The 26,291-nt window shown below is 35.4% G+C and overlaps 1 protein-coding gene across 2 annotated transcripts in view; it reads right to left on the bottom strand.

Moving 5' to 3' along the window:
* Macc1 (MET transcriptional regulator MACC1) overlaps positions 1-26,291 on the bottom strand; it is a 185,840-nt gene that overhangs the window by 138,821 nt on the left and 20,728 nt on the right. The window contains exons 1-2 of one of the 2 annotated variants that reach the window (XM_040291742.2): positions 23,686-23,791; positions 22,553-22,601 (exon numbers count right to left, since the gene is read on the bottom strand). In XM_040291742.2, coding sequence (XP_040147676.2) covers positions 22,553-22,586 — 34 coding nt within the window. In that variant the 5' untranslated portion in view covers positions 22,587-22,601; positions 23,686-23,791. Of the gene's footprint in view, positions 1-22,552; positions 22,602-23,685; positions 23,792-26,291 lie in introns of those variants that run through there. The other variant, XM_078039982.1, reaches the window with a different exon arrangement.

Below are 26,291 nucleotides of genomic sequence, written 5' to 3'. Positions count from 1 at the left end.
TTGTATCAGTTGTTTTGTTCCATGACAGAGAGGGAGTTGTATAGTAATCCAAAATGAGTCTTGTAGTAGATGTTCTCTCTTGACCTCTCAGTAGATGCCAGCTACAGAGCCCTGTTAACATGAGTATCTCACTGAGTTGATAAATAAATGACAATGGTCATGAGTTAGAACAAGTTTGAAGAAATCTGAAGAACCAGAAGCAGTCAAACCTCACTCCTGGCATATCAGATCAAAGAAAGAAAATAATTTAAAAATTTTCCCCCTGTGGTTCAGATCATGTCATTTTGTGTGCACTTCTTCCTGGTATTAAAAACCTCAATTTATTTCCTCTGATTCATTATTTGCTTGCTGCCTTCATTCAGTACTAGGGAAGTTAGATAGTTTTTACTCTCAGTTCTTCTACTCTTTTAGAAAGTCAAAGCTTCACTCATAGATGCACTGATTTCTAGTAAAACTATGGATTCACTTTGAATCCCATTGCCCTTGGAAATACAAGAGCTGTAATTTGTCTCCAAGAACATGAACTAAGATGTCTTTTCTTCCTTCTTACTTGCTACAAATAGTGCCTCATTTAGCCAAAAGGAGATTCTATTTTTCCTTGCTGGTCATCCTTGGCAATGCTGAGTTGGAGGAGTCTCTCCATCCGCTAACAGAATTTCTCACTTAGGAGCATGCAAGGGCAGAAATGTTGTCCACATGAACCTGCTACGAGGGGACAATGATTCCTGCCTTTCTTTTCCTTATGAGGGGTATTAAGATTGATGATGATAATAATAAAAGCTTTAAAAATCCATTCAGTGTTTATATGTCAAGTATTGTTTTTTTTAAATTTTTTTTATTGTTGGTCTTTCAAAACATTACATCTTTCTTAATATATCATGTTTCACAATTTGATTCAGAATGGTTATGAACTTCCATTATTACCCCGTATACAGATTGCTGAATCACATCGGTTACATCAGTTACATTTCCATTGATTTACACATTGCCATTCTAGTGTCTGATGAATTCTGCTCTCTAACCTATCATCTACTATCCCCCCACCCCTCCCCTCCCCTCCCCTCTTCTCTCTCGACCACCTCTACTGTAAAACATTTATTCCACTTGTGTACTTCTTCCTTACCCCTTACTTCCTCTTGTATGTAATTTTATAAAACCCTGAGGATCACCTTCCCTTTCCCTGCAGATTCCCTTCAAGTATTGTTTTAAAATTAATGGCATGTGTTATTGCATAGCTCTTGCAGAAACCCAGTGAGGGTGGTCTTGTTCTAATCTAAATGAATGAATAAACCTCACTCTGATCTAAATGACACCAGTGAGTGAGAATGAGAAAGGTGCAAAAGTTTGCCTACCAAGTAGTAGAGCCCAGATACAAACCCAATTTGTCCACTGTGGGGCTTGCTCCTAAATAGTTTGATATCTTCATTTTTCATATAAATAGGAATTTTTCTATACAACATCCACTCTTGCCTGTAATGTTCCACATGGAAAGAAAATAAAACACTTCCCCCATATGTGGGTGAAAACATTGATGTGACTTAAGTAACATTACTGTATTTGTTACAAAAACATAGAATAAAAAAAATTTTCACATTCAACATCCATTGGATTTACAAAACTACTCCAAGATTTCATCTCACTCCAGCCAGAAAGGCAGTTATCAAGAATACAAAAAGTGTTGACAGGTTGTGGGGGGAAAGGCACACTCATACATTGCTGGTGGGACTGAAACTTGGTGTAACCACTATGGAAAGCAGTAACGAGACTCCTTAGAGAACATGGAATGGATCCACCATTTGACCCAATTATCTCCCTCCTTGGTTTATACCCAAAGGACTTAAAATAAGTATACTACAGTGACACAGCACATCGATATTTATAGTACTTCAATTCATAATAGCTTAACTATGGAACCAACCTAGGCACCCTTCAACAGATAAATGGCTAAAGAAAATGTGGTGCATATACATAACAGGATATTACTCAGCCTTAAAGAAGAAAGAAATTATGACCTTTGCAGGTAAATGGATGGAGCTGGAAAATATCATGCTGAGTCAAATAAGCCAAACCCAGAAAACCAAAGGCTGAAAGTTTTCTCTGATAAGCAGATGCTGATCCTTAATTGGGGGCGGGGAGTGTAAGGAAGAATGAAGGAACTATGGATTTTGCAGAGGGGAGGAAAGCGGGAATGGGGATGGGAAGGACAGTGGAATGAGACGGATGCTATTACCCTATATAGATGTATGATTACACTATTGGTGTGACTCTGCACCATGTACAGCCAGCGGAAGAAGTTGTGCTCCATTTGTGTACAGTGTGTCAAAATGCATTCTACTGAATGTATAACTAATTAGAACAAATTAAAAAAATTTAAAAAAAACAAGATCCATTGTATTTAGTAGTATGGACAAAGAGCCTGTGTTCTCAGATCAGTTCTTGTAAACAGATTGTGACTTAGATAAAAATTAGTTTTCAGCATTAATCCTTTCATTTTCACTTGTTTTGTTCCTCATAAACTCCCTTTGGCATTCTTGAAGGGACTGTCCCAAATCTCTACCATGTCCTTTAGATCATTAGTCTCCCTGTGATCTTTAGAAACACCTGCTCATGGACCACAGTCCACCCAGCATGGATGTCTTTAGCTTTTCCCTTTCACATTTGTAAACTTCAGGGACAGCACCCAACCTCATGGTCTTCCACCTATTTTAGAGGCAGGAATTTTCTTTATTCCTGGTTTACCCTAATCATCTCTATTTTCAATATCCATCTTTCCAGAGTCTGGTTTTCCTCATTATACAAACATGCTTATGTGGAAACTAGAGAGATAAAAAGGAAAAAAAAAGTGGAGAACTTATGAAAATAGAAGGGAGACTCTATTTTCTCTTTAAGGAAAGAGACCAAGGAAAGAGAGGAGGGAAAGAAAAAGAGAGACACTGGGGGATGAAATTAACCAATTATATTGTTATATTTTATTCATGTATAAATGTATAACAATGAATTCTACTATGGTGCATAATAATAATGCACCTACAAAAACATATATCCTATTTACTTCCTTATATTTACCAAGTTTCTTGTTTTTAAGTTTCTTGAAAGTGTCAGATACTTTATAGTTACCACTTCTTTATGTCCATTCATGCCTTGCTCCTTCTCTCCAAAAATTATCTCTTTCAGCTGACAACGATCTCAAAATCATTCCTAAAATGAATTTGTAGATTCCATCTTATAATTATGTTTAAAATATTCATTTCTTTAAAGTCTCTTTGTTTTATTGGGAGTATCATTCTTTTAAAAAACATATTTCCTAGAATTTTGAAATATTTTCCCTATATTTTAAATGTAAATGTAAATTCAGATATTAATAGAGGTAGAGAGATATTCTAAACTACATTTGTGTGGATTTTTGTTGAATTTCTGTAATGCAAAATAGGACTATTCATACTTTTCTTTACAAAAACAAAGTAAAGTATGAGACTTTTATTGAGACTTTTACCAAAAAAAAAAAAAAAAAACCTCATCCTTCAACTTTCTGTTCCTGTGATTTTTCACTACTATAACAATGTCTTATGAGCGAAATCATACAGTATTTGTCTTTATTTGTACTATTTCACTTAGCACAATATTCTTCAAGTTTATCCATGCTGTTGTGAATGGCTGTTTCCTTTTCTTTTTATGACTGAATATTTTTTAATAGAATATGTGTGACACATTTTGTTTATCATTCATTTGTTGATGGACACTTGGATTTGCCTCCACACTTCAGTCTTTGTGAATAACAGAAGTATACAAATACCTTTTGGGACCTTGCTTTCAATTCTTTTGGTTACATACCAACAAGTGGAATTGCTAGATCGTGATTCTGTTTTATTTTTTGTAAGGAAGCACCACACTGTTTTGTTTGTTTGTTTGTTTGTTTGTTTTACAGTAATTGCATCATTTCACATTCTACCAACAGTATGTGAGGATTTCAATTCCTCCACATTCTCACCAACATTTTCTCTATTACTTTTTTATCATAACTATAATAATGGATATGAGATGGTATTTCATTATACTGTTGATTTGTATTTCCTTAATGATTAATCAGGCTGAGGATCATTTTATATGCTCTTTGGCTATTTGTATGTCTTCCCCAAAATGTACAAGTTCTTAGGTCATTTTTTAATCAAGTTTTTGCTTTTGTTTTTATTGTTAAATTTCAAGAGTTCTCTATATATTCTGGATATTATTTCCTTATTAGACATAGGATTTTCAAATATTTTTACTAATTGAGGTTTGCTTTTTAACTCTATTGATACACATTTTAATGCACATCTACAAATTATCATAAAGTCCAATTTGTTTATTTCTCCTTTTGTTGAAATTATTGTCAAATCCAATATAATAAAGTTTTTCTGTCCTATTTTAAGAGTTTTAAAGTTTTAGGTCTTTGATTGTGGTGAGCCGATTCAGCGGACCGTGGCCGCCATTACAAGATGGCGCCGGTTTCCGCCGTGGTCTGAGACAAACAACTCCTTATTAGGGAGAGTTGGCGCGTCATTGTTTAACACCCTATGAGAAAGGACCACGTGGCGGCTTTGCATTGGAGCTTGGTGTGCTTTATTAAGTGTGGGAGGCGCAAGCGGAGAAAGAATGCTAGAAGACATGTCTGAGTAAAGGCCTGAATAAACTGCTGAGAGAAGATTCCTGAGTCGTGTCTTCCTTGCTGGTGAGGGGTCACGACATTTGATCTATTTTTTGTTAATTTTTGTAAGCATCAAAACCTTGATTTTTTTTGCATAGAGATATTCAGTTTTCCCAGCACTGTTTGTTGCAAAGATTGTTTTTTCCCCATTGACTGGTCTTGGTTCCCCATCAAAAACCTTTTGATCATATATCCAAGGGTTTATTTCTGAGTTATTTATTCTATTCCACTATTCTGATGTAGGTTTTATGCCAGTACCACGCTATTTTGTTACTGCAGGTGTGTAGTAAAGTTTGAGTTAAAGAAATGAGAGTCCTCCAATTTTCTTTTTTTTTCTTTTTTTATTGGTTGTTCAAAACATTACCAAGCTCTTGACATATCATATTTCATAAATTAGATTCAAATGGGTTATGAACTCCCATTTTTACCCCAAATACAGATTGCAGAATCACATCGGTTACACATCCACATTTTTACATAATGCCATATTAGTAACTGTTGTATTCTGCTACCTTTCCTACTCCTTTTATGAGATCGTGTTAGCTACTCAGTGCCATTTGAAATTCCATATGAATTTTTGAATGGAATTTTCAATTCCTTCCAAAAATGTCACTGAGATATTGATAGGGAATACATTGAATCTATAAATCATTTTAGGTAGTGTTAGTGTCTTAACAATCAAATCTTCCAGTTGGTGATATTGGGATGTGTTTCCATTTATTTATTTCTATTACAATTTGTTTCAGTAATATTTTATTGTTTTCATTTTACAAGTCAGCCACCTATTTGAATAAATTGAAATTTTAATGCTATCATTGATGGAATTGCTTTCTTAATTACTCTTCTGAATTGTTCATGGTTAGTATGTAGAAATGCAACCAAGTTTTGTGTTGATTATGTATCCTGCTACATTGCTGAACTCAGTTATTAGTATTAGCAACATATTTTGTGGAATCTTTTGAACATTCTGCATATAAGATTACATAATGTGGAAACAGTTTTATTTCTTCGTTTTCACTTGTGATGACTTTTATTTATTTGCCTTGTCTAATTACTCTGGCTAGATCTTCTAGTACTGTGGTAACTAGAAGTGGCAATAGTAGAAATTCTTGCCTTGCTCCTTCTCTCAGATGAAAACGTTTCACTCTTTCACCATCAAGTATCATGTTTACTCTGGGTTTTTCATATGTGACTTTTATACTGCTGAGATGGTTTTCTATCATGAAAGATTGTTGCCTTCTATCAAATGCTTTTCTAAATCAATTGAGATGATTGTTAGAATTTTATCCTTCATTCTAGTAAGGTGATGCAGGGCCTTGATTGATTTCCATATGTTGAAACATCCTTTCAAGGTACAGAAAGACAAAAACAGCACATGGTCCCACTTATATGTGAAACAAAAGAGGCTGAGCTCATAAGAAGTGTAGAGTGTTTATCGATAGTGGCAGGTGGCAGCAGATTAAGTGGAGATAGGGATATATTTATCAAAGGATATAACATCTCATTTATAGACAAGTAGAATAATTTCAAGAGGTCTTTCGTAAAAGGATTAATAACAATGTATTGTATAGTTGAAAACTGCTTGGAGCCTGAATTTTAAAATTTCTCACCACTACTAAAAATGATAGGTATGTGAGGTAATGCATTTGTAAATTACCTTGATTAGCCATTCCACAATGTATCTGTTATTAAAATACCATGTCTACACCATGAATATATACAGCTTTTCTTTGTCAATTAAAAAAAAGGAAAAAAATCCTTTCATTCCTAAATGATTTTTCATGGTGGGTAATCCTTTTAATATGCTGCTAAATTCAATTTGCTAGCATTTTGTTGAGAATTTTTGCATCAGTGCTCGTAATGAATATTGGTTGGTAGTTTTCTTGTGGCGTTTCTTTTTAGCATTGGCATCATTGCTTTATAGGATGAGTTAGGAAGTGCTCTTCAGTTTTGAGGGGAAAGATTGCTATTATTTTTTTAAACATTTTGTAGTATTTATAATATTTTATAAGCATTTTTTCCACATAAAATCAATAGTGATGCCTTTGTTTTAACTTCTGGCTTTAGTAACTTGAGTCTTCTCCCCCAAGCCTTTTTTTCTTAATTAGTCTAGCTACAAGTTTGTCAATTTTGTGGATCTTTTTGAAGAACCAGTTTTAAGTTTTGTTGACTTCACTTTCTTCTATTTTCTACTTAATTGATCTCAACTGTAATCTTCATTATTTCTTATATTCTTCTAATTTAGGTTTAATTTTTTTATTAGCACCTCAAGTTGTGAAGATCGGTTGATGATTTGAAATCTTTATTCTTTGTAAGTTTGTTTGTAGTTATAAATTTCCCTCTTAGCATTGCTTACATCCTGTCCCAGAAGGTTTATTATGTTGTGCTTTTATTTTCATATATCATTAAATATTTTCTAATTTCCCTTGGGATTTCTTCTCTGATCCTTAAGAATTTTTTGTGGGACTGGATGTGTGGCTCAGTGATAGAGACTGTCTAACATGCAGGGCTTGATCTCCAGCAATAAAAAAAGAAAGAAATGTGTTGTTTAATTTCCACAAATTTGTGAGTCATCTAGTTGTATTTCTGTTATTAACTTGTAACTTCATCTTATTATCATCAGAGAAGATATTTTATGATGCCTATATTCTTTAAATGTATGAAGACTTATTTTTTAGCCCAACATATAGTCTACCCTAGAAAATGTCATGTGCACTTGAGAAAAATGTTTATTCTGTTGTTGAATACAAGGATCTTTATATGTCTCTTAGACCTAGCTGGTTTATTGTGTTTGTGAAGTCCTCTATGTTCTTATCTTCTGTTTGGCTGCTTTAATCATTATTAAGAATAGAGTATTCATGTCTCCAAAGATTATTATAAAAAGCATTTCTTTCTTTAGTTTTGTCAATTTTGATTCAAATATTGGCATGGTCTGTAATAAAATACATATGTTGCATATCTTCTGCTATATTGGACATTTTACTAACATATAATGACTTTCTTTGTCTCCTATAATTTTTTTATTTAAAGTTTATTTGTCTAATTTAGTATGCCCCTCTTGCTCTCTTGTGCTTACTAAAGAGTGAGAAAATGTTCTTAAATTCATTAATTTGCAACTTTTTTGTGTCTTCATATTTAAAGTGATTCTCATAATAACCATCATATAGTTGAATCATGGTTTTTGTTTTGTAGCTTCAGCCCATTCTGTCAGTCTCTTTTACATTTGAATAGTTTAATCTAAAACTTAATTGCTGCTAAAGAAAAACTTCTGTCATTTTACTATTGTTTTCTTTATGCTTTATAACTTTTTGTCCCTCATTTTCTGCATTACAGTCTTCTAATTAATTTTCTGTAGTAAAAAGTCTTAATTACTGTCTCATTTTCTTTTTGCTTTTTTTTAAGCAAAAAAGGAAAAAGAAGATTTTTTTGTTTTGTTTTAAATATCTTTATTTATTTTTATATGGTGCTGAGGATTGAACCCAGTGCCTTACACATTCAAGGCAAGCCCTCTACCACTGAGCTACAGCCCCAGCCCAGAAAAAGAAGTTATATTGCTTTGCTAGCAAAGGAGAAGCATACAGACTCCTGTCCCAAAGACTGTGACTCTTTCATTTTCTTTTGTTTGTGTTCTATAGCTATTCTCTCTTGGAATAGCATGAGAATTACTTCAAAATCCTAAAGCTATAACACTCTAATTTGAATTTATACTATATCACCTTCAATAACGTGCAAAGATGCTGTTCTTCTATACCTCAGTTTTCTCTTCACTTTTGGTTTTTGATAATTTGATTATAATGTATCTAAATGCAGATCTCTGGGTTTGTTGAACTTGGAGTTCATTGAACTTAGATGTCTATATTCAAATTCAGGACAATTTCAACCATTATTCTTAGAACATTCTCCCTATCACTTGTTCTCTCTCCTCCATCTCTCAGCTCCACCACGTATGTTTTATTGGTGCTTTTCCATAGGTTCTTTCCATCTTTAGTCCTAAAACTCAGTAATTTCAGGTGTCCTATCTTCAAGCTTTTTCATTATTTCTTCTGCTGCTCAAACTTCTTTGGAATCTCTCTATAAATTTTCATTTCAGCTATTGTGTTTTTCAGCTCCAGAATTTTTTGTTGTTGTTGTTTCTTATTAGGTTTTCTTTTTTTTAATTGTTCTTTTATTGAAGTTTACTTATATTTAGAAGTTTACTTTTTTCTTTTTTAAATTTGTTTTAATTAGTTACACATGACAGTATAATGACCTTGACATTTCATACATTTGAATCAGATGGTCCAGCACTTGACCAGCATGCTGGCTTCATACAAGAGGTTCGTAGCATAGAAGTTAACTAGTGAGATCAAAATAAACACACAAAACTCAATTACCTTTTTCTTTTACCAGGTCTGAGACGGCCCTCCCTCTGGCTCCTGCCTCGAACCACCCAGTGGGACTGCAAGGCTTACTCAGGACTAGCAGGAGAGAGAGAGAGAGAGAGCATGCCAGGGAGTGGCCTTTTATTGGGGAACAAGAAATTCAGGGGAAAATTCCATCCAATGAAGGTCGATGGGAACAGCATTCCAAGGTCAGGGTCAGTGATTGGTCTCAGGGTCAATGGTCAGTCACCCCCCCCACACGGACAAGCTCTCGCACCTGGAAAGGGTGGGGATTAGTTCCGACACAGTTTAGCCAGAATGCCTCACACCCAATCAGGGAGGTGCCCAATCACTTGCGAGAATGGCTTCCCACAAGATGGGATATAATTTCTCCTTTTTCTGAGTATACAGGTTGCAGAATCACATTGGTCTTGCATTCACATATATATACACAGTAATAATAATGTCTGTTTCATTCTACTATCCTTCCTATCTCCCCATCCCCCTCCCCTGCCCTCCCATCACTTCTCTCTACCTAATCTAGGGTAACACTATCCTTTTTTTTTATCCTCACATCTTCATACATGTATTTTGTGTAACAATGAGGATCACTCTGTAGATATTTCAAGTTTGCTCATTAATTGATTTTTGTGACTTTCCTCATGTCTTTATTTAGTTTTCTGAGCACTGTTTTAGACAACTATTTTAAAAATCTTTGTCAAATAGATCTGCCATGAGGTTTTCTTTTATATTATTTTTCCCTTTGAATGGAATATACTTTTCTGTTCCTTTTGATATTTTTGTTGAAAGCTAGAAATATTTGAAACTAATGGTGTAATAATTCCTTAAATCGGATTCTTTCTCTTTATCAGGGTTTACTGGTATTTTTAGTTTTGTTTTGAGTTAATTTCTGCAAGCTCTGAAGCTCAGTATGATGAACAATTTTGAGGCCTTTTCAGTTTTTTTTTCTAACCTTCCACCTGTCCATGAGCTTAATGGTGACTATTTATTTAATTACCCTCTAAAGTGTAGTTGCTTTTGAATATTCAATTCTTTTACGCTTGGCTCCCAATGATAAAAAAGAAGAAAAATGAGTGGTGAGAAAAGGACTAGCCCTTTAATTCTCCTACAAGCAAAAGGCTTCTAACAATGGAGAGAGGTATAACAAAAATGGCCACTCACCTCTCTGTTTGTACCTCAATGACTACAACAAGTAAGAAGTGATCAGAACACAGATAACCATTATTTGGAAGAAAGATTCCTCCCCAGCTAAAGTAAGCTATGTGTAAGCTGCTTCAGAAATACAAGAACAGGTGCCTGCCACAGGGCTGTGGAGGTGGTGAATGAGTAGTTATCAAGTTAAGAGCTGACTTTGATTGAAATGATCTGCAATTTTCCATCTAAACCTTTCTTGGGTAATTACGAGATTTCAATAGACTTCAAATTTTCAAAATAGTTACATTAGTCTCTGCCAGTGTAATATTATTTGCAAAAAGAGATAGATTCCTGGTGCTTCTTACTCTGCCATATTCCCAGAATCCACTTCTGTCCAAATAAGCCTATTTAAGGGCAAGCAATAGCTTCCTGTACTTGCAATGCATGCAAAGACTCAGTAGGATGAGAGAATAATTTTCTTATAATACTTTCTAAATTGGACTTGAAATATTCAGAACCATTGCGCTACTGTTTTCTCAATATATTATACAATTTTAAGGGTTTTTTTTTTTAGTGATTCTAAGATAAATCCAAATAATGTGTTGATACTGAAAATTGTAAAAAAAAAATTTCATTTTCTCCATTATTGTAGATTGTTCTACTTTATAACTCTCTATTTCTCCATTTGTGCTTCTTTTGTTGCTTCCATGAATTCCTCTTGACAGGGTTTATTTTTCTTGTCTGGCAGTATCACCTATATTATCCTAGGTATTTGCTCTCACAGTCCCAAGTTAGATTTGGGGAAAAGTAAGAGATCAAAAGCAAGAAGCAAATACTGTCTTAGTCACATCTGAAAAAGAAATGATATGGCCACATAACCTTTTTAAATCTGTTAGGTAAGAATGAAATTAATACACAGAACTTCAAAAAATAAATACCCACATGTAGTTTTTGTGGTGACAAGGTATATGTTTTGGTGTGAGATATGAAATACATGTCCTGCCCTGAGGATTTTGGTCCCTTTCTTTATGAACTGCTGTGGGGCAGAGATAGGGGATTCTCCTTTCCCTTGGAAAATCCCTGCTTCTTTTCTCTTAGAACTGAAAGGGGTTTACTCTGTTTTGAGACTGCTGGGAAATTTCAGCTAACTCCTATGGGGAAAAGGATGGAAACAATCATTCCTCTACAATCCCACTGATCAACCACAGGTGTCTTATGAGTTCTAAGACCCACTGAGGTATAAGTGGTCAAAATAGAATCACCACATTTAGTCCTACTTACTATACTGACAACCACTAACTAACAACTATTCATTTCCCCCAAAGCATGGACCAAACTGGCACAAGCTAGAAATTAAGAAGCAACAAGAGGCCTTAATAGTCACCATAGCTTCCTGACATGCTGGGTCAGTTCAGTACCAATAGGAGAAGGATACCTATGAAGTAAGACACCTGAAACTTACTCATGACACTGGTAAAAGTATTTGAAATTGAATTTCCACACACTTTATGGAACCTCTATATATCTGATTCACAAATCCTTACCTCTCTTAGTCATTATAAATTAATCTACCTTGAGCTTTCCTTCCATGCATTTCTACTTCTGCTCTAATTCCAGACTCTTCTGCAAGTCTTTGCAATACCCATTCTGAAAAACAGAAAAGCAACCCAAAATATCCTTAAGTTCTTGAACTCTCCCAGGACAAATTCCGTATATCCTTCTGTAAAATAAAAAATTTGATGGGAGGTCAATTCTTCTCATGTTGGCTTCTCCTTATCCAAAGATACTCAACTGTCCTCTTCTATCCCAAAGACCATATTTACCTCTGTTCAATTTCCACGTTGTGCTTATCAAGGTATACCATGAATATAGTCAACTCCTGGAATTAACTCACCTCCAGATTTTTGAACTCCCCACAAACTCCTATTTTAACTCCTTTGTCCCATTGAAAGGAAAGAAGAAACAAAAATGACAAGAAAATTCCCTTCATCCCTCTATTACCATTTCCTTTCCTTTCCTTTTCTTTTACAGCCACATTCCTTAAATAGAATTATTTGCTCTGACCATCTTCCTTTCCTCTTTCTTCAGGCTGCTGCAGTACAGCTTCTGCCCCAACTACTGAAACTGTTCCCATTGTCCTCTAAAAACTTGACCTTAACTCACCTTTGGAATCCTTTCTTTGTTGGCATTTCTTGATTCCCCTTTCTTCCACTTTCCTCCCATTTCTCTGACAATTCCTTACTTATTTCTTTAAACTTCCCTTTACCACTGGTCTCTCCCAGAGCTCCACCTGTTTACTCTTATTTATGCATCCTCTACCTCTATAACAGCTTACCAGTGCCAGTCGATCACATATCAGTGTGAATAATGACGGTTCAGACTGTTTACATCAGACTTGTGATGCTCTCCCAAGTTCCAGATGAGGTTTCCTTTGCCCCCCAAATATCTCTACTTCAAGGTACTACAGAAACATTAATGTACATGTGTTCTTTCTCCATGTGTCTATGTAGGATATTATGCCACCCAAATAAGAAACAGACTAGGACCCTAAAGTAAATCTCACAGAAGTCAGAGCTCTCTTTTCTATTTCTATAGCTGCTTACTCAAAGAGTAGTCATTTCTCTCCTGCATTATTATAATATCATCCAGATTGTATATTAAATACTGTCTCTTTATAACTTTATCCTTTATACCCACACACCTTTTCCTTATAAATATTTAGGATACTTAACAAAGAAAAAAACTTTTTAAGTATCTGAAAATAAATACTGATATCATCTAATATAAAATGGAATAGAGTAGTATCTTCTTTTAAACTTCAAATAAATTTTAGTACTGTTCTTATTGGTTAGTAAAAACCACATTTGTGCTAGTAACACAATTCTTTTTATGTTATTCTAGTCTAAAGAGAAGCCATCTCAGTAAAGGTCATTAGAAAATCATTTAGAAATTATCAGGTCATTAGTATAATTTTTTTAAAATAGTTTGTCATAAGATTGCTCAACCTAATGAAACTAGAATTCTAACAATAGAAAAATTTTACATCCAAAATAATGGTCGAGTCTGTGATAAATGAGTTAATGGTTCCATCAGGACTTCTCCCATCATCCCTTCATATCCATTCTCCATTCTTCTTCACCCAGTTCACAGATCTGCATAAGTCCCACCCACACCATAAGTTTGATTTTGATGCTGCAATTTCTCTGATATCTGTAAATTTCTTAAGATTTATTTCATTAAGTCCCTCCCTGCTTCCTTTCCTAGATATGTGCAGTCTGTTAGCCTGGTATGGATTTGGACATGAAACTGTCACTTTTCTGGTATTAAAAAAAAAATCAACTCCCAAAAAACATTCTGTGAGCTAGTAAGTTTATTGGTTATAAGAAATTAACATTATCCATAGAGCGGCTGCCTTATTTCTCCTGCTTTGTTTCTAATCTCATCCCTCTGATAAGACCCCTTTCTGCTCTCCTCTGTCCCTTGTATACCAACAGCCTCATCTCTATGGAACATACCTAATGATTCCTGTTCTAGTGATGCCAAACACATCCCTGCAAGCCTTTACCTCTTCTAAGAAATTCATAAGGAGTTTTCTAAACAAATTCTATTCTCCATCTCCTACACAGACAAAATTGCTCCATCTCATCTTATGTGCAATTCATAGAAATGCAAAAAAAAAAACAAAACCAATATGAGGTAAATTGGGTCTGATATTTTACCCAGATCATAATCTGTCTTGTATTTATCATTATTCATCACTATTTATCATTATCACTCATTTTCACAGATTTTAACATATTCCATCAAAAAATGGATGAACTTGAAGAGAAAAATATTGAGGTAGCTTTCCATCATTAGAATGAAATACCTGAGATAATCAACTTATAAAGAGAAAAAGCTTATTTTGGCTCCACAATTTTGGAAGTTCTAGAGCATGAGTGACTAGACCTATTGTTTGGGCTGTGGTAAGGCAGCACATCATAGCAGAAGGGTATAGTGAAGGAAAACTACCCATGTAACTCGCCAGGGAGGAAAGAAGAAAGACCCATAGCCCCTTCAGAAGCATGTTCCCAATGACCTAAGAATGATCTTCAAGATCCCACCTCTCAAAATTTCTATCACCTCCCAATAATATCATCTTGAGGACCAACTCTTTAACACATGGGACTTTGGGGACATTCAAGATTCAAACTATAGTAAATATGTCATCTGTCTTGTAAGAAGAAAAGATGAGAATATGAATTAACAGATTTGGGAAAAATACAAATATATACTAGGTCACATACTTGACATTTTACAAGTATTATGCTTAATGTGTTTAATTTAGCAAACAAGGAAGTGCTAAACCTTGTTTTGAAGATGAGAATCCTGAGATTTAAAAACCCTGAGATTCAAGTAGGGTAGGAGGTACTCCTATTTATTCTACTAAAATGCTGAGTTAAAAAAATGAAATGGATGCATAAGCTTTTTTATTTTTTTAACATTTTTTTTGTGACACTGAACACAACTTTCTTCTTCTTCTTTGCATAATAAACCAAAATGTTAGCAGAAGGATATGCCTTGGTAAGAATTTAGGCTAATTACAGACCCAAGATGAGTTTTCAAATCCAACACTTGGGATATCATCTAATTCTACTGGAGTTAGTAACAGGGGACACAGTTAGATGTCTTCCTATGACATCAATCACTCTTTCATTAACATGCCTTAATAACACCATGTCTTTAAAGTCAAAATGAAATTCGAAACCAAATGTGGATCCTGTACTCTCACAAATATCTGTGACCTCAAAATGTGTACCCAGACTTTTGCCACTCATAGTCATGCCCCAGACAGAGGAAATGACTCATTATTTTTGTTAAAAAAAAGAAGTATTAAATGCATAATATAAAAATACCATCAAAATATCTATAATATAGAAAGTATGGATCTTTATTTTTATAAATCTAATTCACTTTCAGCCCTTTAATTCTTGAGTATTTCTGTCAAAATTATCAGCAAAAAGAATACCTATTCTTGAGTTTAATTATACCTCCAAATTTTATACAAAATCTTAAATTTTTATTTATTGAAACATATGCATGTATTATAACATGATACCTCTACATACAGCAAAAATTTCAAAATTGTTAAAAATGAGAAACCATGAAATGCTTTAGTTGACCACAAATACAGTATGGTTAAGTAAAAATATGATGCATTGATTTGTACTCGAAAATTTAGTTATTCTGAGATTCAGTTTGAGGTAGTCAATTGAAATTATAAAGTGGCATACTAATCTCATTATAGACGTTCAGTAAGAAAAAGTCATTCTCGTGGAATTGGTGTCTAGTACACTGTATTTTTTGACATGATAAAGCACAGCATTTCAGGAGACAGAGAATAGCTTCAGGTATATGCCTCAAAAATTAGCTCAAAAGGGGAAAAAATCTATTTCAGAGGAAAAAATAAAAGTTGGAGTTCTCACTCCAACAGATACTTGCTTGGGACTACTATTATAAAATTAAAACAAAACCAAAACACAAAAAACAACAAGAAAAACTGAATTGACAGATTTTCAAAGAAAAGAAGAAATCCTTTGGCATTCCTCACTTTGGATATCTTGATGCATGATGAATTTAAAAAAAAAAAACCCAAACTATACATTTCTATGTTAGTCAGTTTTCCACCACTATAACAATATACATGATTAACTTATAAGGAGAAAAAGATTATTTGGGCTCCTAGTTTTAGAGGTTCCAGTCCTTGATCAGGCAGAACCATTGCTTTTCAACCCATAGTGCATCAGCACAACACGGCAGGAGCAAGAGGTAGAACAAAATAGCTTACATTATGAGCAAGGGAGCAAAAGAAAGCAAGAAAGAGACTGAGGTCCAACCATCCCCCTCAAGGGCACACCACAAGTGACCCAAAGACCTCCTTCCAGGTCCCACCTGTTAAAGCTTCCATCACTGCTAGCAATGGGTTCCAACCCTTAAATATGCAAATTTGGGGGACATTCAACATTCAAGCAATAGCCATAACAAAATCAGTGATAAGCCCTCAGACAAGAGGAAGATCATTTTTTGAGAAAGAGAATAAAGACAAGCTAGCTGTTTACCATAGTAATACAGGGACCAGGAGATAAAAAGTTGACTAAGCGAAATATTCTAGAAGTGCCCCAAAGTGAAAGCTGTGAAATAAAGACCTGTGAAAGCCCTGAAGTTTAAAGTCAAAACCAAACTTGACTAAGATGAAACTAGGAACCAAGAACATAACCTAGGGTTAATGTCTAACAGAACAAAAAGTAACCTGAGCGTATTGTGGGTGAAGTGAGGCTGTGAGGTGGGTTTTGCACAGGACAAGGTTGTTTTCATGCTCTGCTTTCATTGGCCGCGTGCTAGAGAATGTGAGGTCATGTTGGATATGACCTTGAAGTTAAGGGATCTTGGTTTACGTAAACTCTGTTGGACATCCAGTAATAACAGGCAAAGCATTTCTTAGTCTTGGTTTTATTTCTCTTTCCTTTTTCTCTGGCTCTTTTCCTATAATTTTTGTCTCAGTTCATGGTTCCACTCCTTCCCCCAGTTGGAGCATCTCAGAAACAAGTGAATCATCTCTACCTTTCCCTTTGCCACTACACTTAATGCTTTTAAAAGTTTTTTAAAAGATACTTCATGTTTTACTTAAATATACTGGAAGAGAACACTTCATATTACTTATTAAAATGGAAAATGACAATCAATTTCTACAATAAAAATTAATTTTTTAAAAAGTTTTTAAATCTTAGAAGAATTTTTTTCCCTATTTTTTAATATATATTAGATGGACACAATACCTTTATTTATTTTATATAGTTCTGAGAATCAAACCCCAAGTGCCTCACGGGTTCAAGCGCACACTACCACAGAGCCACAATCTCAGCCCCCTATATTTTTAAAAGCTGATTAGCAAATATTTCTTAAGACAGATTAACATCAGCCTGACTTTCTTCTTAAAGTAATCAGAGGAATTAAAATATAATTGAAAAGAATTTTTTATCATGTGACAGTATGATTTAACTAAGCTCTATCCGTATACAACCAAAATATCAGATGCACTTTAAGGAATGTTAGACCAAGGGATAAAATCCAAGATCAATAGTCTGATATAAACTTATTCCCAACTACCTTTTAATGTCATTTCCTTTCATCCCATAAGCCTATCCATATTCTAAGCAAAGGCCTTAATATTTAGCCCCAGGTACTTCCCCATGAGGTCTACCAAGAAAACTCTTCATTTCCCTCAAGAGGTTTCCCTGGGGAGTCTTCAGGGACCCCACTCAGGCACTGTTCTCAGCAGAGCAAGGTCCTTTTCTTGACCACACTCTAGTCAGGTTCTTCTGAGTTCTCTCCTCAGATCTCTACTTTGGAGTTCACAGATTAAACAAACACTACCAGCTTCCAATAGCTCACAACTGCATCCTCATGGGGGATGAATGACAGGTAGCTCTAAGCTAGCCCCCACTTGAAGTGGCTGCCCCTATCAAAACAATGTTCTCTTTGTTTTATTCAGCACCTGAAAACAAGGTCCTTATCTCACAGTATCTGAAAAGAGTAGGAACCACTTAAATAAGTGCCAGATGAGTTTTTCAAGGAACAAGCTTTACTTCTCACTTTTTGTTATTTTTAACTTTTTCTGTAGATTAATGATGTGTACTTTTTTAATAAGACTTTTTTTTAAATAACAGACTGAATTTGCATGTTTGCTTCCAATCAATCAGGAATGTTTTCTGTTTATTCTAATTAGTTCATTTTAGTTATGCATAATATTAGAATTATTGACATAATTCTACAAACATGGAATATAATGTGCTCTAATTCAGTCCCTGGTACTTTCTTTTTTTTTTTCCTGCCTTCCTCCTTCCCTGTTCTCTTCCCTCTGCTCTACTGACCTTTCTTCTGTTTTTTATTTTTTTTTTAAGTTAGTGCATTGTGGATACACATAAAGGCGAGATTCAGCACGGTATTTTCACATATGTACATAGGAAAATTTATTCAATCTCATTTCACCAGTTTTCCCATTTCCTTTACCTCCCCCTCCCCCTCAATACCCTTCCTTGCTCTGCTGATCTCTCTTCTAAAGTGATGGAATTTCCCCCTCCCCCCACTTTTTAAAAAAAAAATCCTTATTTTAGTCCAGTCAGTCAGGGCTTCTGTGACAAGTGTCTCTATTTCAGTTCTTGTCACTCAAGTAACACTCATTTAATACCAGCTGTATGTACACACAGCATCATGGGAGAGAGAAAACAAGGAAAGGATAAACCTGATGCTCAATGAGTTGACAGCTTTCTAAATACAGCATGGGAGTGGAAACATATGAAAATACTATAGCAAGACTACATATGGATGTTGAATACTAAAAAAAGTGAAGAAGTAAAAGTATGGGTTGATATTAATAAAGACTCCATGGAGAAGAGTAAATTAATGAATTTTTCCAGTACATTTAATGGAAAAGAAAGTAAGCATTTAGGTTTCAAAGAAACACTATTTCCATTACTTAATGTCAGACTTCCAAAATTATACTATAGCAATGTAGATGCCACAATAGCATTGAACAGTTCCTTTTCTGTATGTTTTCTACTATGTTAGTCAATGGAGATGAGGAAATCCCCTCTCAAACAACTATATAGAATGTTGCTGGATTACACAGAAGGCTGTGCATGGAGAATTACCCAGAAATCACATTAGTTCTCTAGCTATTTATAAGACAAATCTATATAGGAATAAAATTAGGCTGAAGTCCAAGAAAGTTTCATCCATGCTATTTATAAAGTAGAACTAAAATATTTTTATGTTGCTATGAATGTCTTCCAAATGATATTCCCAAAGCCAGGGATAAAGAGAGTTGGTGCTAGTTCTGACTCTTCAGGCATATATGGTAATAAAATTGTGTTCAGGATGCATCCTTTTTTGGGGGGAAGAGAAACATCCTCTTCTCTAAAATGGAAGAGGAGAACGAGATGATCTCCAAGTTTCACCTCAACTCCAAAATATATTATTTTTAGAGAGTAAATCTAGACTTAATTGAATATTATCTAAATAGAAAATTTGGGCCATCTGATGAGTCAACTACCAGCAGAGTTTCCATGAGAATTGCAAAATGAATTAAACTGTGTACAAGGCTCAAAAATGACCCCTGGCATTCTACCGTCCTTAATCTATATGATGTGTGCTATAATTCTATAATTATATCAGTAAAAGAAGAATACAAGAAGACACAGTTTCTCTGTTCTAAAAATGTTATGTAGTAGTGAATTAGTTTCCAACTTTTCTCTCCCAGAACTTGGGGGTTTTAGCAATATTAAAAAAATCTGTCAAATGTAAAAGCAGTTAACTGAGATAAACAGAAAGGACGGATTATCTTAACTATGGTGGGTGTAATTGATAGACCAAGACTGAGTGTTATAAAACCAGTAGCCATTATGGTGCATTGATATTTTTCTCATAGCTTTAAAAGACTGAAAAATTATCAGCAATTCCAAAATAATGAATGAATATGAGACTTTTAAGTGCTTAATAAATGCAATGTAAATAAAAATTTAATTTCAATTGTGTCCCAAATATAATGAACCTGCCACTATGCTAAAGAATTTAGTAGATAAATAATCACAAATAATATAGATATTAAGATATATATATATCTTAAATTCAAAACAATGCATTTGAACCTGAATGAACCATTTGCTTTTATGTGCAATCTGCTAGTGCATACTTTTGGAAATTAAATGAAAATCTATAAAAGAAAGACCATCTAATTCTCAAAAGTTGAAAAAAAAATCAGTGTATGTCCACTTGATGGCAGGGGATCAAATAAAAAACTCAGTTATACAAACTTTTATCATTCTGTTTCTCATATAGAATGACTGATATAAAAATGGCAAGATTACTTCTCATTTCCATCAGCATACAGAAATAAGTAGGAAAAAACTCCTTGTGTCTTGAGTCCATGGAGCTTTTCCTTCAAAAACTGCAAATAATCCTGGTCTAAATTTTTATTCCTCCATTTCCTTGTCAGTCATATAATGTGCAAAGTTATTTTCTCTGCTGTAGTTGCAACTACTTGTGGTGGCAGGATGGATTTACTGGTTGAGTTCTGCTCTTTACAACTTGATTAGGGTGAATAATGTCTGGCGTAAACAAGTACTGGAAATGGCATATCACATTGGTTTTATTTCCCATGAACCAAGCAGGGAACAGAGACTTGTTTTAAAAAAAGCAGTCTGCTACTTAGAATACTATTTTGTAAGGCTAACTTCTAAACATTTTTATATTAAAGAAATTCTTCAAATTGTTTCAATCATAATCCCTTGAAAAGGGTCAGAGTTATTGGGCTCAAACAATCAGAATAAAATGATACTTTACATGGAAAGAGAAAGAAAAGGAATTCATCCAGGGAAAATGCATAATAATTTTAAAAGACAGAGCAAAATATACAGACTTCCAGAGGAGAAAGTACAAAGAAATAAAAGAGGATAAGAATGAAAATAAGATTGAAAATGGAAGAGGGTAAGTAAGAAAAAAAAAAAAAAAGAGTTCAGCCAGGGGAAAAAAATGATCCAATGTAGGGCAGCAACAGCAGGACAGAGTGGGAAAAAGAGGCATTTAAGGAAAAGCACAAAAAGGCTACAGCAAACAAACAAAAAAAATATCAAGTAGAAAGTGAACAAGTGTCCAGATTATAAAAGGGCAGGGAGGTGCCTATAAGAAGCCAGGAGGGAGGATGGTAGTAGAACAAAGGGTCACAGAAGCCCAGGGATTTTATGTCACTTGAATGGAGCTTGCAAATGCATGTGAATTACTTTACTGGTGTTAGAAATCCTGTTGTAATGTTCTTAGGAATTTGGCATAGGAGTGTCACACTTAACTAAAGCTACCTTTTCCTTCCATTAAACCAAAGCAGCATAATTTACATCCTGCTGCAGCTTACAAGCTCTTTTCAATGGCTCTAAGCTAGAGATAGATAGGCAAGGAAAATTCTAGACATCAAGAAAAGGAATGTTTTTATATTTAAAAATGTTTATGCTCATCTGCTCACAGCTATTGTTTTAGTTTGTAAACTCATTTTTAAATGAAGCTTATATAAATTTAGACAATTTCATGAAAATCCCCAAATTCTTGAAATATGGAAATAAAAATTGCTGCTATAAGAACCAGGTTGTTAAAACAAATTACTAAAAGGAGCACTTTGTTTAAAGAGTAAGTTTTAAATATTGCTTTTTTTGGGAAAAAAAAAATCTGCTTAAAGTTGTTACCAATGGCACCAGCATTGATTTGTTACTTAGCAAGTTAAAAAAAAAAAGAAAAAAAGAAAAAAAATCAGAGATGGTTTCTTATCTTTGAACTGGGACTTAAAACCTAGATAAATTTTCTGTTTTTCTGCCTTTTCCTCCTTAATGGACTCTGAGCAAACTATCCATTGAGTGAACTTTGCATCTTCAAATTCAGATATGGTTAATTTTTTTTCTCTATGGGAACAAACACATTGCCATGGAAACTTGATAGTACAAAATACAGACAATACAGGAAGTCTTATACAAATACTCAAGCCCAAACACATTAATTCCACAATGCTTGCTGGCTCTCCTATACCAGCATATTATAGCATCTCTGCAACAATAAACTGCTCTTATGCCTTGTCAAATACTGTTTTCTCCTTAGAGAAAACAGAGTTTTACTTACCATTAAAATTTTAAAACCACCAAATTAACTGTGGTGATTATTTGCATTCACTAAAAAGATTCATTCAGGATTTCCTTTACATAATGAGTGCTCCTTGCACACTGATGTTATCTTATGCACCTACACATGAGCTTGAGATGTGCTAGGCCACCAGTAATGGAAATAAAAGTAAGCAAGAAAAGGTGGTAATGCAGGGAGACCAACAGTCAAGTAGTCAGGGTGAATTGCCAAGCTTCCAAGTCACCGTATCTGAGGGTGGTACAACTAGGTTTCTAAGCCGGAATAATTTTTATGGGATTATAATCTGTAGGGAAGAGATGAAAATAGGAATTCCAGGCCCAGCTAGGGTTTTAGCTCCAGGTAAGGGATGTCAAAGGCCCATTCAGTTGAGAGCACACTCCAATCAATGTCCAGGAAACAGGGTATGAAATTCCAAGCAAATACTAGTTAGAGAGGAGGAGTTCTAATAAATAGGTGGAGATATAGCATAGGGCACCAGTGGCACCACCAAGATTGGAAGATACCTACAAGAACAAGCATCCTACAGTGAGGTTTAGGCAACAAAAGAATCATGGGGTGGGAGAGTAGCTGCAGCTTGTTGGACAGGACACAGGTCCCCAGAAGGAATGGTCAATTCCAAGTTCGATGTACTTACTGTGGATACAGCTCTTAATTCTGTCTGGTTGCATTAGGATTGACTCAACCTGGATGGAGTAGAGATGGAAACAAGAAAAGTTTTAAGTGACTGTGTGGTGCTGTCAGAGGCAGCAACTGAAAACAAAAAGAAAATCCGATTTACTAATAGTGACTCACTATAAGAACTCCATCTTTACTCTTTAGTTTTCACTTCACTGTACATGGCTCATTTGTAATTAATTGGCAAAGGGACTCCCACCCAGGCGCTACACAGCTTTCAGTCTCAATAGTATGCCATCCCAGCAATTATTACTTGTTATCTTAAAGTGAGAAAATATCTGATGTGACATTGACCTCTCTAATAAAAGCAATAAAATAAACATCAGTAAAAATTAACAAATTAAACTTGTGCCTAGGTGCCATCTCCATACCCGTGGTTTTCAGAGTTTAGCAGTGTCTGTTTGGCAGATGCTCAAAGCTACTGCAGGGAAACAATTTGAATTGAACTGTGGTTCATGAAGTCTGAGCTCAACGGACTGGCAAATCTTCAGCTTTCAAAATCAATGTGTTTGTGCTGTGTGTGTCTCATTGCACATTTGGGTTATGGCTAATTTAATTTTATGGAATAAAATAGGCCTCCACGAAAAAGTAGCATTCTCACCTTTTAAGTTAGAAGCAAATAAAGCACAACTAATTTTAAAGTAAAAACCCAATATCTCCTATAACTTGTATGTACATTCCCTGTGCTATCAGGTCAGAAATACCTTTACTGATTTAAAACAAATGGTGTAAATATTAATTGACAATTGTTATTTAAAAGGAAGCAGAAATAAAAAAGAGAAAGGTATGAGGTATGATGTAAAAATTGGAACTAAAAACATTGCTATCGGGAGGCTGAGACAAGAGGATTTCGAGTTCAAAGCCAGCCTCAGGAATGGCAAGGTGCTAAGCAACTCAGTGAGACCCTGTCTCTAAATAAAAAAATACAAAATAGGCCTGGGAATGTGGCTCAGTGGAAAAGTGTCCCTGAGTTCAATCCCTGGTATCAAACAAACAAACAAATAAAAAACAATAATGCTATAAAAACGTATCAAGAAGGAAAAAGTAGGGGCTGGAAAAAAAAATGGCAGAATAAAGGAAACCAGTGCTCACCTGCTTCTTCACAAAGAAGAACTGAAGCAAAAGGTGAAAGGTTGCATTTTGAAGCCAATGACCACAGGAACATGTGGAATTCAACAATAGAGAAATGGAAACCTTGTAAAATCCAGAGACCAGGACAGCAACATAGCAAGAGAAACAAAATGTCCCAGTACTCAAGTTCAACAGCTGAGGGAGGGGGGAATCTCCCCTCAGCAAGGATAAATGTGAAAGAGAAAGTCCCAGCAAACTATCAGCATTGATAACCTGTAATCCTAGCTGTGGTAATCCTAGCTGTTACAAAGTTTCACAGCCTTTGCATGTCTACAGCCTGAAGAGATAAGAGGCCTGAAATCTGCACCATATTCTGGCTTTGAAAAAAGAATGGACTTTATTTCCCAGCACCCCTCCCACCCCCGCAGGGTGCTATATCCAGGAACCATTTTTAGAAGGGAAGTATTATCTGAATTTGGATTGGTTTAGGAACCTGAAGCCCCTGTATATTCCCATCTCTGGGACCCCGTAAATATTCCACTGTATTGGTTGATCAGGTACAGCCTCAGGAACCAGACTGGTCTCAGTGGAGAGACTCTGATACAAACTCTTAGAGTGCTATGCTGTGAGGAACAGATGTTGCAAAGTGGAGAAGAATAAGGGACCCCTCCCACCCACACCAGGAACTCACAGATTGGGGAGGTTGCCCTCTGAGGCCGGGTCATGGCGAAGGCATGTGGTTTTACGCAGATTTGGCAGTTACCAGGACACAAAGCCTATAGAAAGCCCAGAGAGAAAGGTTGCTTCATGCCAGCTGCATCCTGTTCTTGCTCACTCCTATAGGCAGCTCAACAGAGAGGAATTTTGTGTGACTCCAGCTGCAATCCACTCCTGCTCAATCCCTGATGAGCACCACGACTCAAAATATCAGCCAGGTACAGAGGTGCATACCTGTGTTCTCAGCTACTCGTGAGGCTGAGGCAGGAGAATCACAAGTTAAGGGCCAGCCTGGGCAACTAGGGAGACCTTATCTCAAATTAAAAAAATAAAAAAGGGATGGGGATATAGCTCCGTGGTAGAGCATTCTTGTGTTAAATTCCCAGTATGGGTGTGTGTGACGGGTAGGAAGATCCTGAAAACATCTGCAGGAGAACAGCCTCTGGTTGTACAGCTAGGATAAGTCCGAGGTCCTGCTCCAAGATGGGCAAGTCCCATTAGAAACAGAAAGGAGTAACAACTTTTGCTGCCACTGTACCTATACGGGTGCCCTGCATCAGTTGTGACTACATCTTTTCTGCTCCTGCCCTGCTGACAATACTGAATAAGTGTCACCAACAAGGTGTTCTGATTTCTATATCCACTTCTCCCCATGAAGCCCTTTGAGCCACACAAGTATCTAATTAGAGGACAAATGCTTCAGGCCACACACCATTACTGGGACAGCCAGGACCAGGTATCATCTGCTCAAGTAACAGAGCCAATATCAACAGTGCCTGAAGAAATCCCCATTTCTGTTTAGGGCAACCGCTTCCATTGTAGGAATAACCATGAGGACTGCACATCACACAAGCTACTGTCAATACCACATCTGTCTGAACTGGTAGAGGGTCCTTAGTCTTGAAGGACCCACAAAGACTGTGGGTCTCTCTGAGTCTGGTTAAACCATATCCAAACTAACTAATCATAGCCAAAGAAGCTACAGGAATATTCCAGCCATTGGTACCTGAATGGAAATAAACTTAACATTGCATGGTAAATGGACACCCTAAGACACATTCTTAGCTGGAAGCCACTTATTAAGAAGACCATCCCATGAGTGTGGTACAGATATCTATTCTTCCTAATGTATAAATCTCAACATAAGAACACAAAAAAATATGAAAAACACAGGTAAAGTAACATGTCTTAAATATTATAAGTCACTAGTAACAGATTCTAAATGTACCAAAATAGATGAGTACCTGATAAAGACTTCAAAAGAATGATTTTTAAGTAGCTTGACAAGATCCAAGAGAATACAGAAAAATAGTTTATAAGGAAAGACAATGCTGGATGTGAATGAGAAATTCAGCAGAGATGGAGATTTTGAAAAGGAACCAAGCAGAAATCTTGAAAATGAAAGCCCAATATGCCAGATAAAAAATACTGTTTTTAGGATTTTTAGGATTTCAACAAAGCCTCAACAACAGGCTAGGCCAAGTGAAAGAAAGGAAGTTAAAGCTTGAAGACAGGTCTATCAAAATATCACTTCCAGATAACAACAACAACAATAACCATTCAAGATCTTTGGGATATCATTAAAAGATCAAATATCCAGGGTCTAGGATTATGGCTCATTGGTGGAGTGCTTGCCTAGCACATGTGAGGCACTGGGTTCAATCTTCAGCACCACATTAAAATAAGGGCATTGTATCCATCACAACTTAAAAAAAAAAAAAAAAGACCCAATAGCCACATCATTGGCATATCCAAATGGGAAGAAATTAAGATTAAGGTCACAGAAAACTACTCACTGAAATAAAGGCAGAAAAATTCAAAAGACTCCATCAAAGGAGTATTAAAACTGACAAACAAATTCAGTAAAGTAAGTAGCAAGATACAAAACAACATACAAAAATCAATAGTTT

Source organism: Ictidomys tridecemlineatus, chromosome 2 (assembly GCF_052094955.1).
Source record: "Ictidomys tridecemlineatus isolate mIctTri1 chromosome 2, mIctTri1.hap1, whole genome shotgun sequence".
Taxonomy (NCBI): domain Eukaryota; kingdom Metazoa; phylum Chordata; class Mammalia; order Rodentia; family Sciuridae; genus Ictidomys; species Ictidomys tridecemlineatus.
Note: the sequence above shows the minus strand (reverse complement) of the source record. Positions and strands in the feature narration are given on the sequence as shown.